This window comes from Natrix helvetica (assembly GCF_964273705.1).
Source record: "Natrix helvetica genome assembly, chromosome: 5".
NCBI classification, from domain to species: Eukaryota; Metazoa; Chordata; class Lepidosauria; order Squamata; family Natricidae; genus Natrix; species Natrix helvetica.
In genome coordinates, this window is record NC_138551.1 from 106,759,663 (window position 1) to 106,776,207 (window position 16,545).

Genomic DNA, 16,545 nt, shown 5'->3' on the forward strand with positions numbered 1-16,545 from the left:
TGCGATGCATCACCATTCGGCGTCGGTGCAGTTCTCAGCCACTGCATGCCAAACGGGAACGAAGCACCCATCGCCTTCTATTCAATGACTCTTTCATCGGCTGAGAGGAATTACAGCCAGATGGACAGAGAAGCGTTAGCCGCTGTGGCTGGAGTCAAACGTTTCCACGAGTACCTCTACGGCCGCGATTTCGAACTCATTACGGACCATAAACCGCTGTTGGGACTTTTGGCGGGAAACCGCCCCACACCAGTCTCTCTCTCTCCACGCATGACCAGGTGGACTGTTTTCCTGGCTGCGTATTCCTACAAACTGATACATCGACCGGGCTCCACTCTAAGGCATGCAGACGCACTCAGCCGTTGCCCACTTCCAGAACTTTTGCCAGACCCCACTCCCGAGGTACCGGTTTTATTAATTGACTGTTTGGACTCAGGACCTGTTTCTTCCTGCGATGTTGCCAGATTCTCATCTAGGGACAATGTAATAAAACAAGTTCAAACTTGGGTTTGGAGGGGGTGGCCAAAGGGAAACATGGGGCCGGAATTTAAACTGTTTTGGGCGAAACGAGATGAGCTATCAGTGTTACAGGGTTGTTTGTTGTGGGGGGATCGAGTTGTTATTCCATATGCTTTAAGAAGAAATGTTTTGGAAGTGTTACATGTTGGGCATCTGGGAATCGTTACAATGAAGGCGTTAGCAAGAAGTTACGTTTGGTGGCCAAATATGGACAAAAAGATAGAGGAATGGGTGGCCACTTGTGATCCGTGCCAGGAGCCTAGACCAGCACCCCCTGAAGCAATCGCCACGGAATGGGAAAAGCCAAAAGCACCTGGTCGCGAATACACATTGATTTCGCAGGGCCAGTCCAGGGACAAACATTCCTTATAGTTGTGGATGCATACTCCAAATGGTTAGAAGTAGTCCTAATGACTTCAATCACGGCAGAGGCAGTCATTAAGGTACTACGGCGACTTTTCGCCACTCATGGTTTGCCCGACCTCCTGGTTTCCGATAACGGGCCTCAGTTCACGGCCATGCAATTTGAAACGTATTTAGCAAGTCAGGGAATTCGGCATGCCCTCGTCGCGCCATTCCATCTGGCATCGAACGGACAGGCGGAGAGAATGGTGCGATCTGCAAAAGAGGCCCTCGCTAGGATGGGTCCAGGTGATTGGCAAACATGCATTGATCATTACCTCTTAATTCAGCACATTACCCCCAGCGCAACGACAGGTAGGAGCCCCGCTGAACTACTCATGGGCCGCCGTCTACGGTCTCACCTGGACCGTCTTCACCCAAATTACTCTGCCACATCGCCCCCAGACTCTACAAGCAAAATTCGGAGTTTTAGCATAGGGGATTCGGTATATGCCCACAACTATGCAGGGGGAACATTGTGGATGCCGGCAACGGTAATTGGTATCACGGGTCCACAATCATATTTGCTGGAGCTAGAAGATGGAAGGAACTGGAAAAGGCACATAGATCAACTCCGGGGTCGCCTTGCACACTCAGAACTACGATCCGCAAACGAGAACTACCTTCCAGCGCAAAGTCAGCAACCCGAGAGCCCAAACATAGAGAATTACAGCACCCCGGAGCTAAGAGTGGAACCAGAGATCAACGACGGAGCGGAACAGCATCCGAGCGAGGAAAGTTGTCAAAACCCCGACCGCGGAATGGAACTAGCTGAACAAGCTGATCCCACACCCACTCCAACTCAACCCGAACTCCGACGATCCACTCGCGTGAGGCAGAAACCAACGTACTTAAAGGACTTTATCACTAACAGGAACACTCCGTCTAAGAAGGGAGGGGTGTTAGATATTAGCATATATCGCTGTAAGTCTCCACTCAGGTCCGCCACTAGGGCGGGAACTAGGGAACACTATGATTGGTCGAGAGGCGTACCCGATCCCTATAAAAGGGGAACCCTCAGACCACACACTAAGCTGGATCACTACTACTACTAAATAAAGAGCTGTTAAGTCACTACGTGTCCGGAGTCTGTTCTCTCGTTGCCCGAATCTAACACTTGAGGTGGCCTCCCAAGGTTCCTGCCGTTGGTGTTCCTGGTTGGTGTTTTAGTGAGGTCTGAGGTGGGGACTAGGTACCTTCAGCTCAAAAGAAAAAGGCTACTAACAAACAGGGCTCTCCTGCTTTGGCAGCTGCTCTCCCCCCACCAAGAAATAAAAAGGGAAACATATTTTAAATATATATTACTCTCCAATATGAGATTAAAGCGCATTGAAATTAACAGGACTAAAAACAAATTTAGAAGAAATTCTGTTCTGAGGAGCTCTTCCTGTCTCCCAGCGATTGTGATTGAAAGACTCCACTGGGACGGGGGATGAGTTTAGCCCATCAACGCCCATCTTGGTCTGTTGGGTACTTGTTGCAATCTCAGTCTCTCTGTGGCCAGTGTGGGGCTCATGGGTGTTTGGAGACTTGATGGAAGGGCTTCAGGGGCCCTTGGGGGGTCTTGGGGCTGTCCCCAAGGGGTCCCCAGAATGCATCTGGATACCATTCATTTATATTCCCTTATGAGAGGGAGAGGGCATACTTTAGTATTAATTATTTACAATTAAATCAGATCAATAATTCACATTGATATTTCATCAAATTTTGTTTTCATTCTGCTCTGCCCATTTTCAGAGAATGGCTTCTGGCACATAAATCAAAGGCTGAGTGCAGCTCTTGAACTAAAAAATGGATGCACATTCCTTGATTACTGGGGCTGGATGGGATTGGCATTTATTTAAGCAGAATGTAGACTTTTGAAAAGTCTGCAAAGAGGAAGAGGGGGGTCCTTAGTCCAACCCAGCCTAGGTGCAAGATTGGAAAAGAAGAGACGTTGTTAGGAGGTCTCGCCTGGCACTCTTCTGAGATGCCAAACCAGACAGTTGCCAGCCAGGAAGAGAAAAAAGGCCAGTTAGAATAGGGAGGGAGGCTTGGGGCCAAACAGCCTAGACTGGACTTGCTGTAGGGCTGTGGGGTCAGGGGCAGGAGGAAAACCGATTCGGCCCTTCAGCTGATGCATGGGAACAAGATCCTGCTAGCCTGCAATTATCCCTTTAAGAGAAGAGAGTTATTTGGTAAGTGAGTAGATGAAGTTTATCTGTAAAAAGTGTTTTCAGCAGAGATTATCTTTTTCTTGCTGGCTTTCATCTCCCCTCCTCTTTTTCCCTAATGATTCTTTTATAGGCCTCCAAAACAGTTATTAAAATGTTGCAGAACAAATAAGGTAATGCAGGAGCTTATTAAAAATTGGTTCTTTTGTTCCTATCTGGCAGCTGACAAATTGCCTTGTGCTGCATCTTACCTGCTCCATTGTGCAAGGTTAGCCCAGAAAATGGCTGCAAATAAATTGTTATTGAATGCTGTTGAAAATTAAGCCTAACATTTTTCTCCGTTACAGCTCCCATTCAAGTCTTTCTTTCCTGCCTCTGTCAGTGCGTTGTTTTACACTTGTCTCTTGCATTATGTTGGGCACACAAGGAAATATTAACAAGAAAAGAAACGTCCGGGCAACCTGTGCCCAAACTATTATCCAGCTGTCAAATGCCCACATGAGAGAGCCTTAATTTTGATTCATATTGATGGTGCTTTCCCTAACAATCACTACGGAGGGCTGCTGCTGGAATGTGCTGCCTCCCAAAGAGTCTCTTTACAGCTTTCTCAAAATCAAGGACTGCTAAACAGAATGAGAAGGTTTCTCATTGGGGGGAAGATTGGCCTAATAGCCAAAGGAGTTCTTTTGCACAGGCATTGAGGTAGGGCTGCTAGTACACTGTTGGCTTTAAACAATATGTGTTTCAGGCATGCAAACACACTCACTTACCCCACTTCTTTAACAGCTAGCTTTTGTAAGCTATACAAAATATAGGTAAAGATAAAGGCTCCCCTCGCACATATGTGCTAGTCGTTCCCGACTCTAGGGTGCGGTGCTCATCTCCGTTTCAAAGCCGAAGAGCCAGCACTGTCCGAAGACGTCTCCGTGGTCATGTGGTTGGCATGACTAAATGCCGAAGGCGCACGGAACGCTGTTACCTTCCCACCAAAGGTGGTTTCTATTTTTCTATTGCATTTTTACGTGCTTTCAAAATGCTAGGTTGGGAGAAGCTAGGACAAGTCACGGGAGCTCGCTCCGTTACGCAGTGCTAGGGATTCGAACTGCCGAACTACCGACCTTTCTAATCGACCAGCTCAGCATCTTAGCCACTGAGCCACCGCATCCCTCACAAAGTACACATTGCAAGAATTAACAAGGCCCTTATTTCATTAAGGGTTTCCAAAAAAGGCATACATGTCGGGAGCAGGTCTTAAATGCTTAAATCCTTGCCAGGTGCCCTTATGAAGGAACTCACAGCCTCTTCGTAACCGCAGAGACCAAGCTCTGCTGAAGTTCTCCGCTAATAATGAAGAGAGCATTGCACAAAACCAAGATCAAGCATTGAGGTCATAAATGCGAGCCAGTTCCCAAGTGCCTGTATTGCAATCACAGGACAGTTGTGAAGATACAACGATTCTAAGTGTGAATGTAGATTGTAACTCACTTTTTGGAAGGCTCATAATTTTGAAGTGTCATAAAGCAAATGGTTGTAAGTTGAGAACTACCTATAGACTACCTGTTGAGGATAAATACATTTTTCTTATTAAAATGAAATTCATGGGGTATTAAAAACAAGCCACCAATCCCATAGATATAGAATTTTAGCCATGTTCTATCCATTCAGGCACTGTTGAATTAATTCCCCTTCATAATCTTTTTTGTTTGTAGTTGTTATGTTTTTTCTTTTAAGGAACTGTGAAAGGTCTATCTTTTCTTCTGATTTAGTATAGGAATCTATACTACATTGCTCTAAACATTATATCAGAACCTATATAAAATTGCTCTAAGAACACTTGCAAAACGTTCGAAATATACATTGTGTTTTTATTTCTACTTTTTTAAAAAAACAAGCTAGCATTCCATAAGAAACAGTATAAATCATTGAATTACAGTTTAAAAGAATCTGTCTTTTGCTTACTTCCCGCCATGTTCTCTAAATTTCTCTTAACTTTTTGATGGACAGATTGGATGCTTTATTTATGAAATAGTTTCATTTTTCTGTATGTTTAATGAAAGGAATAAGGCTTGTCAATTATTTTCTGGATACATTTTATCATTAAAAAATAATAATCCCAGAGTATGGGTACCACATGAATTAATGCAAAATATTCTGGAGGTTTGCTTTAAACAAGGTTCTGGAAAGTTGAGGCCTCCTTATCTCCTGCATTGGACTAAAGGAACCATTGTGTGCTCAAAGGTCTGATCCAGTACTTCTCTGGGCCAGCGATTGGAAACCATCACCACCATCTGGTGGCCTTGGGGATTGGCCCAGAATGTTCTCCCAGGTACCAGAAGATTGGGAGCTCTGGGGGAAACCCTTGCATGGGGAGAGGGAAGCAGGGATTTTGAAAACTCCTACAAGTGGGGTTAGCCAGGACTGCGTCAAGGAGAGAGCTTACATATTTTGGGCAGGTCTGTTTTTTCTTACCAAGCCAGATTATGAGATTGTTAGGAGATCAAAATTGGTGGATCAAAGCAGAAGATGAGGACCTGGTCTGCTCAGCCAGGGTCTGACTTGGACCCCCCCCCCCTCTCCAGTAGCAAACAGGGACCAGCAAGTCCCTCCCTGCTCTACATGGAGAGGAGAAGAAACATCTCCTCAGCAGAAGGGAGTCCTTTGGGCCAAGGTATCTGACCCGGATAAGGAGGAAAGATGGCCACAAGAAGAATCGGACTGCTGCCCTTGTTTTAGTGCGCTTAAATACCCATCTGAAATTGGCACAACTGACAGTATATCAAAAACAAGATTCTCTCTGATCAGCAGGAGCCATTTTTCCATGAGGGATATTTCTCTTTGATTACCGGGACTTTCAAACGTTGAGGTGCTCCATGAAACACGGGAGACATTTTTCCTTTAAAGTTCTGTCAACAAAGCAGACTCCTGTTGTGTGGATAATTCATAAAAATTTGTTCAAACCTCGACAAAACTAAAAACTAGAAGTTCGCCTATTGGGATTAGTTAATTATTTGATTTGCATTTCCTTAATGTGGTAAGTCAGCCATTAATATTTAAAAAGTGTTACTGTTAATTAGATACTGAAACTGTGCAAGAACAAGTGGGGGGAGCAGAGAAAGGAAATGGTTGGAGTCATCTATACGAAAGGCTCCCTTGTCTGTTGTGGAGACCACAAGGTGACCCTTCTGTGGCCAGTTAACTTCCTGGAGACACCTTGATCAGGAGGTGCTTTGGAGAAGGAGAGGGAAGCCCTTCAGCTCACTGGGGGAGGAATGTGTGGTGTGCCTGGGGACAATTGTATTTCTGTGTTCCCCCTTTCACCTCTGAGTTTGCCCTCATGGTCAAGCAAAGTTGTTTGCTGAAAAACTTCTAGGAATATTTGGCTAATTAAACAGCAACAACAAAATTGTGCACACACGGGCTGGCCTTTTTTGTAACTTTTTAGTGCAGAATGAGCATAGGATGAGTCATTAAATCCACGTCTTCAAGGTTTTTACATAAGGGGTGTGTTTGTAAACCATATTAGCTGCTAGAACTATTTTAATTAACGGCCAGAGTGTGTGCACTCGTTGCCTTAATTGTACACTATGAATTTACAGTTGGTGCCAGTTGATTTATTAATGCATGTTTAAGCACCTTCACACTTCCTTTGTTCCATGGATTGCCTGCTCCCTGTGATCCTGGATGCTAATGAAAGTTTTGTGCCCTGAAATTCTGCTTCTCATTTGGCATTTCTGGTTACTGGAAATTCAAAGGTCCCTTGAAGGGATGCCTTGGGACATTTCTCAGACATCATCTTGAACCCAGTTCCTCTAGCCATCTTTACAAAGCAAATTCTGAGCTGCTTACAGTGACATAGTCTTCAGCCTTTCCAAAGTTTCCCGCAGAACTGTCTGCCACTTTGCTGTGGGGAGTGTGAACAAAAGGAGCCATGGACCACAAGGAAAACTACAATCTCACACCCCACTCCAGCATAATCCCAAGGTCCCCCTCCTTCCGAGGAAGAAGTCTCACCTGTTGACTGCTGATGCCCCCAGCCAGCCCTAACACGCCATCTGAGTTGCCATCCAGCACCAATAAGAGATTTCGGATTTTGGGCTCAGTTTCACAGCAACCAATTGGTGCTCACCCATCAGGCTTTGCTGAGAGCAAATTGGGCACAGGAGCCAGAGGGAGCAGGAAAAAAGGACAGGGATAAAGCCACAATTATTATGTTACTGTTGTCACCGTGGCAGCATTGGCAACATGGTGGTGCTAAAGCAGCCACTAATTGGAGGAGGGGGGAGGGAGATACTTTCCTGTATCTGCGAGTCAGAATAAAACAACCACCTAGCCTGATTTAGTCATAGTTCTGCTACTGCAAGGAGCAATGACTTGCAAACAGGTAGCATCAACCAGAGTCTAAGGCCGTTCCAAATGGGCTGCCTAGAAGAGGCTGGTGAGACAAGGGAAGGGTGAATGAAGGGAAGCTGAGTCTCATGAGGAATGAGACGTATTGGTTTTGGAAGAAAAGGAAGACAGAGCTCCATGTGAGTGATTGTGCATCTGGTGGAGGCAAATAGGTGATTGTCCTTGGTTGTCCAAGGTGTGGAAGAAGAAGGAATCTTCAGAGGAAAGCCAGTCAATCTAAGGCAGTTCGACCTTGTTTGCTACCATCAAAAGAAACATCTTTGGGTGTTTTCATTAGCCTTTGTAGACTCACTTTTTCAATACTCTGTTGGTCATTCACAGCCCTGTTGATTTCTGTGAAAATATTTATCAAATCTTCAAGGGTGTGGTTTTGTGAGGTAATTTAAGAACTTGTGATTTTCAAAATAACCACAGCAGTGCAATAGCTTGGCCCATTCATAGTTTTATTTTACCTCCTGGCAGATATTTTTAATTTGGCATTTCTAGGTCATTATTTTAACTTTAACTTTTTGGGTATTTTTAGGGGTTATTTTTTAATACTGTTTTTAATTGCTTTACTTTAAGATACAGTTTTTTTATAGCCTCCTCGTCTAAGTTTTTAAGGATCTGTGTATTTATTTATCTATTCTTATGTATTCTTTGTGTTTTAATTTGACTGTACACCGCCCCGAGTCCCTTTTGGGAGAGGGGGCGGTCTAGAAATTTAAATAAAGTAAAAGCAACACAAAAGTGATAAGGCTGTGTTTGTTTTATTTTGGTTTGCTTTGCTGTTACAAAATAATGGAAACAATCATTCCTTTGCATTTTACGTAGTCTCTTTCTATTTCCCTTCTGTTTTAGCCTGTCTTCCTCTTCTTCCCTCCCTTCATAATTTTCTTGCCCCTTTCCTAAAAAAAGAAACAGGTGTTTTTCTTTTGAATATTTTCCATTTGTCTTGATTTGTTTAACCACCAACAATGGTTGGAGCAGAAGGGGGAAGATGCAGCTATCCTCTTGTCCAGGTGGTTAGCTGCATGTTTACCTACAAGTGTTTATTTCTCTCCTGAATGCATACATTTGTGCTAATTTAACTGCCTTGGGAGAGAGAGTTCAGGTAGAATAAATATGCAAAGCTAAAATCAGAGGACTGATAAAGTTGATGCAGTTTTAGAATGTTAAGCATTGGTAACCAATTCACTTAGATTGAGACACGTTTTATTTCTACAAATATCGTACTGTATAATGTCGTGTAATTAAAACAGGAAATCATTGAGTAAGTGAGGAATGAATAAGAGTACTTAGGCTGAAAGGAAAATTGCCTTCTGAGAAATTATATTCACACTCCAAACCCCCACCCACCCCCATTCTTGCTTCACATGATAATGTTGGTAGTGATAGAAACTGATGTAAATTTTCTTATCTGTAGTACATTGTTCTGCTAGGTTCTTCACAAGCTTACGTTGCCCTCCCACCCCCTTTTTAAAAATTCATTTTTCAGAAAATGAATGCACAGAATTTACAAAGTGCCTAATTAGAAGCTGGAATTGTGTCTTGCAGCAGAATAACAAGACATGGAGACATCAACCTAATTATTGGTATCTCTGAAAGCTGGAGCTGTGCTAAATATTGGAAGCTGCTCCACTTTGGTTGTTAGTATGTGATCAGGCCAGAGCAAAGTTTAGAAGAATACGTAGTAAAACATCAGAAGATTGTACAAACCTCCTCTAGAACTGAGCTGCCTTAGATCAATCTTAGATTGGATACTCTTCAGATCTACACTGCGCAGAACTAATTAATATTAAGCCTCCAATGAAGTAGCTGAGTAAACAGTGTCTCTCTTTCTCTCTCTCTCTCTAAAGTGGTGGAGTTGACAGGTGATGCCCCACCAGCAGACAGAAGAGACTCCCAGAAGCACAAAAGCAGGGGAAGATGCCCTTGTGAGTTCCCCCCTTCCATCAACTTCTTTCCAAGATGTTGCACAAGAGTTTCTTGCAGGCCCACTTGGAAATGTTTGATAACTTCTATAGGCGACCTCGGTAGACAACTGCCACCAGCCCTCCCTATCCCTTCTGTATGGTTCTATGTGCGGTGCAGGAAATGCCGTAAATGAAAACAATAAACAACATCCCCAGACCCCCACAAGCATGATAAGGAAGCAAGAACATGCCTCCGTCTTTTATTCTCCTCAGAAAAGGGGAGGTGATGTTTCAAAAATAGCTCTTCTAATACAGATTTGGAATCAGTTAAACAAAACAGTGTTTCTCCTGGCATTGGAATGCATTTGGACTAATGCGATTAAGAGAACTAAAGGGCAAAATTCTTGGCAATTTCTGCAGCTGGGTAATTAGGTACAGGAAGGGACATGCATAGTTTTCCATCCAGCTCTACAAAATCCCGGTGCGAAGATTATTTTTTATGTGTGTTTTTGAAAAGGGGGAAAAGCTCAGTGATGTTAAAACTGGATTTGGTGGTTAGCAGTAACCATTGGAGTGTGTGTGGTGTTTCTGAAGCCCAGCAGGAAAATCTCCTTTTATGTGTTTCTCTGTTTAGTTGAAAGACATTTTGATCTTGAAAGTCAGTTTGAGCCTTAATGGTGGGGGTTGGACTTTGACCTGAAAATTCACTTTCTGCTTCCAGGGGCCACTTATGGCTTACATTGTTCTCTCGTGGTGATCAAAACCGAGAAAAGGTAGTTGTCCACACGGAGCCAGGGTGCCAAGCATCCGAGAGGGAGCCACAACAAGTTATACTTCAGACGTTATTTGGGCTAGAAAGCAAATATAAAGAGCTCAATGCACCTGCTCTTTAAAACGGTCCCATCAAAAGGTCTAGCTTGGTTACTCACCAGCTCCAGTTCCAGAGCTTGTCTAACATGGAGAGCTTTGTCCCGATGTCCTTCATGGTTCCAGGCTCGTGTACAACTGATAGTCCATTGTGAAATGATCACACCTGAGAAGATCTGGCAGGATGGCAGGGCTCCTTCCTAAGCCCAGCTGCCCAGCCAAATGAGGGGGTGGGGGGGTAATCAAATGATCGCACCCCAGGGAGAAGGAGCTGACAACGGACTGGGCACTCCTTTCTTTCCACAGAGGAAATGAGAATTTGAGAATTGTCATCGTGCTCAAAGCAGATTATCTTCAAATGTTTCATTCTGATACAGTGCTATAATTTTACCATATAACCATAGTAACATTTACTAAGTTCTATTGAAAGAAATCAAAGTGTTTTCTCCTCCCCGTTTCAGTGGGGAGAGATAAAAAGACCTTTGGTTGCTGTTGTTTTTCACACATTAGTGTGGTGGAAATAATATATTTGTTCCAGGAATCGTTTGTTTGTCTTTGCTTAAACAAATGGAAATGCTTCCCCCCCCCCCCTCTTTGTCTTTTGGTTGGACTTTTTGCAAAAGGTGTGCGGAGGGGGAGGGTGCTTAATGCCATGCAGCACTCTTATTGAACTCATATTCCTCTTTTATTCCTCTTTCCGTTATTGCTTTTGCAGCTTTGAGTTAAAATCTAGTAAATGTGAAGAGACTAGAAGATCAGGGTAAAAAATATAACCTTAGTGATGAGTTGGCTTTAAAATATCCCTTTAAAATAATCCTGAATAGTATTACAATCATTTTAGTAATGTGCTTTACTGTGAATATACTGTTTATAAAATGGATAAAGACGAGAGAGGGGGGAGGGGAGGGGAGGGAGAGAGAGAGAGAGATGCCTTGGCAAAAACAAACCAACAATCCTCAGGTAATACCAAAACACTGATACACAATCCTGAACAGGATTCGCACCTCATCTGCCAGGACTATGTGTATAAATCGGGCATAGCATTCTCCCCTCGGTGTGACTGCAGGGTCCCAAGTTAAACTTTAGATCACATCATGACCAGCGGTAAGCTGAGGACATAAACCAGACCAGTATCTGATTTTTTTAAAATATAAATGATGCTATGCTTCAATGGTTAGATGGCTCAGACATTGGTATTTGAACATAGATCTCTTTAACATTTATATTTTACTGCGCTTTACTAATCTAGATGAAATGTTAATATATATTGCTAGTCCATGTACAATATGCCATATGCTAAACGAATAAGCTGTCACACATAAATGCAGCTCGAGTATGTTGGGGAAATGTGGCCTTAAATCTACGATTGAAGACAGCAGGTCTTGTGCAAAGATTTGGTTACAACATTATGATTAAAAGTGCCATAAATCCACCCTGCAAATGTGGTCTTGGGGAGCCTGCAACTGATGGGCAAGGCAGACAGTGGAGCCAAAAAGGTTTCAAGAGGAGCCTTTGAGCAAAGTGCCTCTGCTTCACATTTCTGAGAAAATAGGGCTCACCGGAAATTCTTCCAAAGTTAATATCCGATTCATTTCCCTAAAAGTGAGGAGGTCAGCAAAGGCAGGGGGTCCATGGGCTCTTGAGAGCTTCTGCAGGTAGGAAGGGGCTGCGGGCTGCCTTGCTTGCTTCATACTGCATCCATAGCTCCATTTTCTCTGGCAGAGGGCTACAGGAGGCCATCGCAGCTGAAAATGGAGCTTACGAGCCCATTTTTGCTGGCAAAGTGCTTGGGCCAACATAGGTACCCCTGACACGAGTGACGTCAAGCTGGCCACACCCACCCTGGCCATGCCCACCACAACTGCCCAAGGTCAAACACAACCCTGATGCAGCCCTCAATGAAATTGAGTTTGACACCCTTGTTACAGAATGAGAAATGGTGGAGTCTGGGCCACATGCACAAGCCAAAGCCAAACAAGCCATATTATGGCCTCGTTCAGGGTGTGATGTACCAGCTTGTTATGAGGGTCAGAGCAGGACTCTGCAATGCCTTTCCCTATCAAAGCAGTTTCTGTTCACAGGATGGGTTAAATCTTCATAGTCACAGTTCTGGTGATCTCTGTTTTTAAAATGCTGGATGTCTTTTTCAGATTGGTTGGAGCTTAGCCACCTATAAAAGATTTAATTTGTGTACAAGAATTCTATAGAAATTCAGACTCGGTTTTCTTTGGGGTTTTGCCAGTATGGCAAGTTCAGATTAATAATTAAATTACCATTATTGCTCAAGTGTAATATTATAATTTCATATCCACATTCAAGGACCCTATTATTAAGAGATTGCTTATGCATTATTTATCTATTCTAGTTATCTTTAAAGAGAGAGGCTTACAGAAATCCAAAAGAAAAATAAACAATTAAAATGCTCTTAATAAGCAGCGGAATATAACTATTCCATCAAAATTTCAAAAATGGTGGAAATTAATTAGTCACCAAATGCTTAGAATACTGAACATTTTATTCCAAAGTAGCTGGTGGTTGGTTGGTTGGTTGGTTGGATGGATGGATGGAAAGATGGATGGGTGGGTGGAGGGATTTGGCTGGTTTTCTGCCTGGGGACTCAGTAACGCTCAACTCCCTCTTTCTTTCTCAGGTGAGGAGGAAGAAGATGTCAATGTGTTGATCCTCAGCTACCCCCAGTACTGCCGCTATCGCTCTATGCGGAAACGGATCCAGGGCAAGCCATCCTCAGTGCAAGCAGACCAGTTTGTCTTAGCCCTAGGAGGTGTTGCAGCCATCAGTCAAAGGTCTCAAATCCTCTACTGTCGAGACACATTTGAGCACCCCACACTCGTCGAAAATGAGAGTGTATGTGATGAATTTGGTAAGTTCCTTCACCTTTCCTTCTGTCTCAAGTTAAAAGGGTTTTCTGCAATTGCTCCCCATTTTAGAAGTGCGATTTAGTCACAATGGCTAAATCATTATTTTACTTCACTGAGAAGCCAAGGAGGTGCCCAGAGCTAACAGTCCTTATAATTTGGCATCTGCATCACTGGCAAAATGCTTTTAGAAAAGTAGCATGTTTGTTAGGGGATGGAGATGGCCTTGAAGAGAGCTTTGAAGGCATCATGGTGTATTTGGTTCTTGGGCATAACTGCGCTGGGCCTTGTTCTTCCAGGGGTTTGCTGCACCTCCTTTATTCTTCAATTGTGTACCAGCGGAGAGATGCTGAGACGTTTTCTAGCTCAAGGTGGCTCTGGCTTATTATCAGAATGTCAGCCCTGGTTTTAGAGCTCTTGAGTAATATTGTTGTAGCCGTTAAGCTCTAAACTGCTTACTCTGAAGGAGACTCACAATCTCCAGTGTCAGATGTGTTCATGGGTGTTGTAGAGTGAATGGCTCGGTTGTGTAGCTCAGTTCTAGCAGAGACCACATTGTTAAGATGGGATCAGTGTTAGCTTCATCAGGTTCTACAGTTTGCAGTCCCCAAATGTGCAGTGTAGAGTTTAGCTGGGCTGCACAAAGAGATGTTCTCAGAGCATGTTTGTGAGAATGAAGTACCTCCCTACACAACATTAGAGCAGCAACATCCTTTGGGAGATTCGCCTGGCTGCTTGGAAGGCTGTCCCCAGCCATCTCCAAGTGTGCTAAAAAATAGGAGGTCTGCAGGCGCTGTGCACCATGAACAAAGCAGAGGAAGAGCCCTTGGAGCACTGGATGAGTTTGGCTAAGGGTGCTTTTGCATTTCCAAGAGAGGCCCTTCACCTCCTTTGTGAAGGCCCTCTTTGGCACACTTTGCACAACCAGTCCTTAAAGTCTTGTCCTTGTGAGTAGAAAGGCTTTTTGGAAGTGGGCAAAAATGGTGGAGAGGCTTCCATTCTTTGTCTTTCAGAGTTCTGTCTCTGGACCCTGCACAAGTTTAATTATTGGGATAGGCTGTTTTTCTGAGTTCTCTTACCTGCGCTGTATAAATCAGTATTTATTTACCATATCACTTTACAAATTATATGGCATTCATAAATCTTTATAATGTGAAAGCATTTTTATATGTTGGTGAAGACAAGGAGAAAAAATATTTCTTATTCTGCTACCCTCTGCCCTGCTATGTATTTGAAAAGAATTGGTATCCCATGGCTCAGGATGAATGATGATTTTAAAAAGAGAATGTTTTGGAAGACAGGGAGAAAATAAAGATACAGTCATCAGTTCAGATTCAGAAGGAAAACTGTTCAATCAGTTATGGGAGCTATAGAGCTCAGATATCTTCACACAAGGAAGTCTGTCTTGACTTTGGTAGAAAGGAATTGCTCAGGCTGAATGAGGGTGGGTGGAGGGCGTCCTTGGTGCTGTCTGAACTTGGTGGTTTTCTTGCAAACATCTCATGATCCAAAAAGGGAACCTCATCAGTAAATGTGGCGTTTCCTGCTGGTTTATTTTGACTTAGATGGTGCCCACAGTCCAAAAGTTGTAAGGCCAGCACAAAACCTATGATTTAATTTAAAGATAAATTAATTTTAATTAAAATGAAATACCATTTTGATAATTGTACCTATGCATGTAGTAACTTCCCCATAGAACACATCAAACATTCCAGTTTGGTAATGACTTTTGGGCAGATTTCAGTTTAGATGGAGGGACCAGATTCCTGCAGAAGGTTGTTCCCCAAAGACAGGAGAGAACACCCCATTTTCCTTCATAACCAGGAACCCAGGAGAAAACTATGATGGAGGAGCTCTGGTACCAAACTGCATAATGGAAGGATGGCCAGAAAGTGGCTCCACCTGGCTTCTATTTTCTCCCCTGCTTAATGCTGGCTTCCTGAGCCAGAATATCCCTCCCAAATAATTGCCAACCCTGTATTTGGAATCCATCATGAAAGACCCATCATGAAAGACTCATCTGTTCTGAAGATGTTTCTCCTTGTGTCATTTGTAATTTGAAAAAGGGACAGCAAAGCTCAGGTGCCAAGTTCCCCTCCTCCTTAAATCACCCTCAAGGGTTGGCTGTGCTTTGGCGGAGGGGAGGATTTGCACTCACATAACTGGTATCAAATACACAATTTAATGGTAGTTGGCTGACCATTTATCGGCTGATAGTGCAAACTCTATCTCTAAGTTAGCTCACTTACTCAGGGATTTTGTAAATAGCAATGTCTTCTTTTCTTTTCTTTTGAAAAGACACATGTAGGTATCGTGTTCAATTCCCGCTTCCAGAGCTATGGCAGAAAGTCAGAAATATTTAGGTAGCATCAAACTATATATGCAACCAACTAAGATACATTATTCAATATTAATAGGATCACAATTATTCCTTCCACATGTGATAATCAACATTAATAATGGCTCTACAGAGCAGACCCCTTTTCTATCTTGCAGGGATGGTCACCGTTACTTAGTTAACTGCTTTATGCAGATATGATAGCAAGGTTGGTCTGTAGCAGAGTGGGTTGCTGCCAGCATCACTGTCGGTTTCGGTGTGTGTCGGGGGGAAATGTGCATGTGCATTTGCAAATAAAAAGGTCTGTGCAGGCACAAAACCTTAAAAAATGAAAAAGAAAAATTGCAATGAAAATTGTTCTGCGCATGGGCAGAACTGAAAAACCAGATGGTGCCGCCTTAGGAGAACCGGTTCGGGGGCGTGGCAGGCCTGGGTCGCTGCTGGTTCCAGCAATCCAGGCTGCCAAGTTACTACCTGTTTGGCCTGGTCTGTAGGCCTCAGCGTATTCATTGTGTTGTTAAGTTTTCAGCTTGGGTTTTGCAAGTGCAGAATTGCATCCAGAGAACTATTTCAGCCGTGGCTTCTTTCCATGCTGTGACTCTTTGCCACCTCTGTCAAGGAAATAAAAATGCAAGATATCCAACCTCAGGATTAGAGAAGGAAGTAGACCCTATGTATGATTTGAAAGAGAGAAAAAAACCTCCGAGGAAAGGCTTCAGATCATGGATGGGCACAGACACAGCATTTCCCTGCTGGTTATTAAAGCAGCCTGACATTTTTCACATTTCTTGAAAAGTAGTTGCAGTAGCATTAAGAGGCCAATTTATAAAGTCCAATCTGACTTTTAAGGCTAAGGAAACTTTCTTCCGGATTCAACTGGGAGTCTAGAATGAAGTGTGTCTTTGCATGTGCAGCTGCGTTTAGGGGAGATGAGAAGGATAGAATCATTTGTGAAATCAGCACAGCCCTGTGATCTAGTTAGGGTGGCTTCAAGGATTTGCTCTGAAACCAAAGACCACTTGGTGGGCAGAAGCCTAAGCTACACTTCCGCTATCCTAGACTTCAGGGGCTGAGGAGCATGTAAGAGA

The 16,545-nt window shown here is 43.4% G+C and overlaps 1 protein-coding gene across 2 annotated transcripts in view; it reads left to right on the top strand.

The window, feature by feature from the left end:
• The window catches only part of ARID5B (AT-rich interaction domain 5B), a 132,913-nt gene that overhangs the window by 51,812 nt on the left and 64,556 nt on the right, over positions 1 to 16,545 (top strand). For both annotated transcript variants that reach the window (XM_081955996.1, XM_081955997.1), the window contains one exon: positions 12,894 to 13,124. In XM_081955996.1, the coding sequence (XP_081812122.1) occupies positions 12,894 to 13,124 (231 nt within the window). The remainder of the gene's footprint in view (positions 1 to 12,893; positions 13,125 to 16,545) is intronic.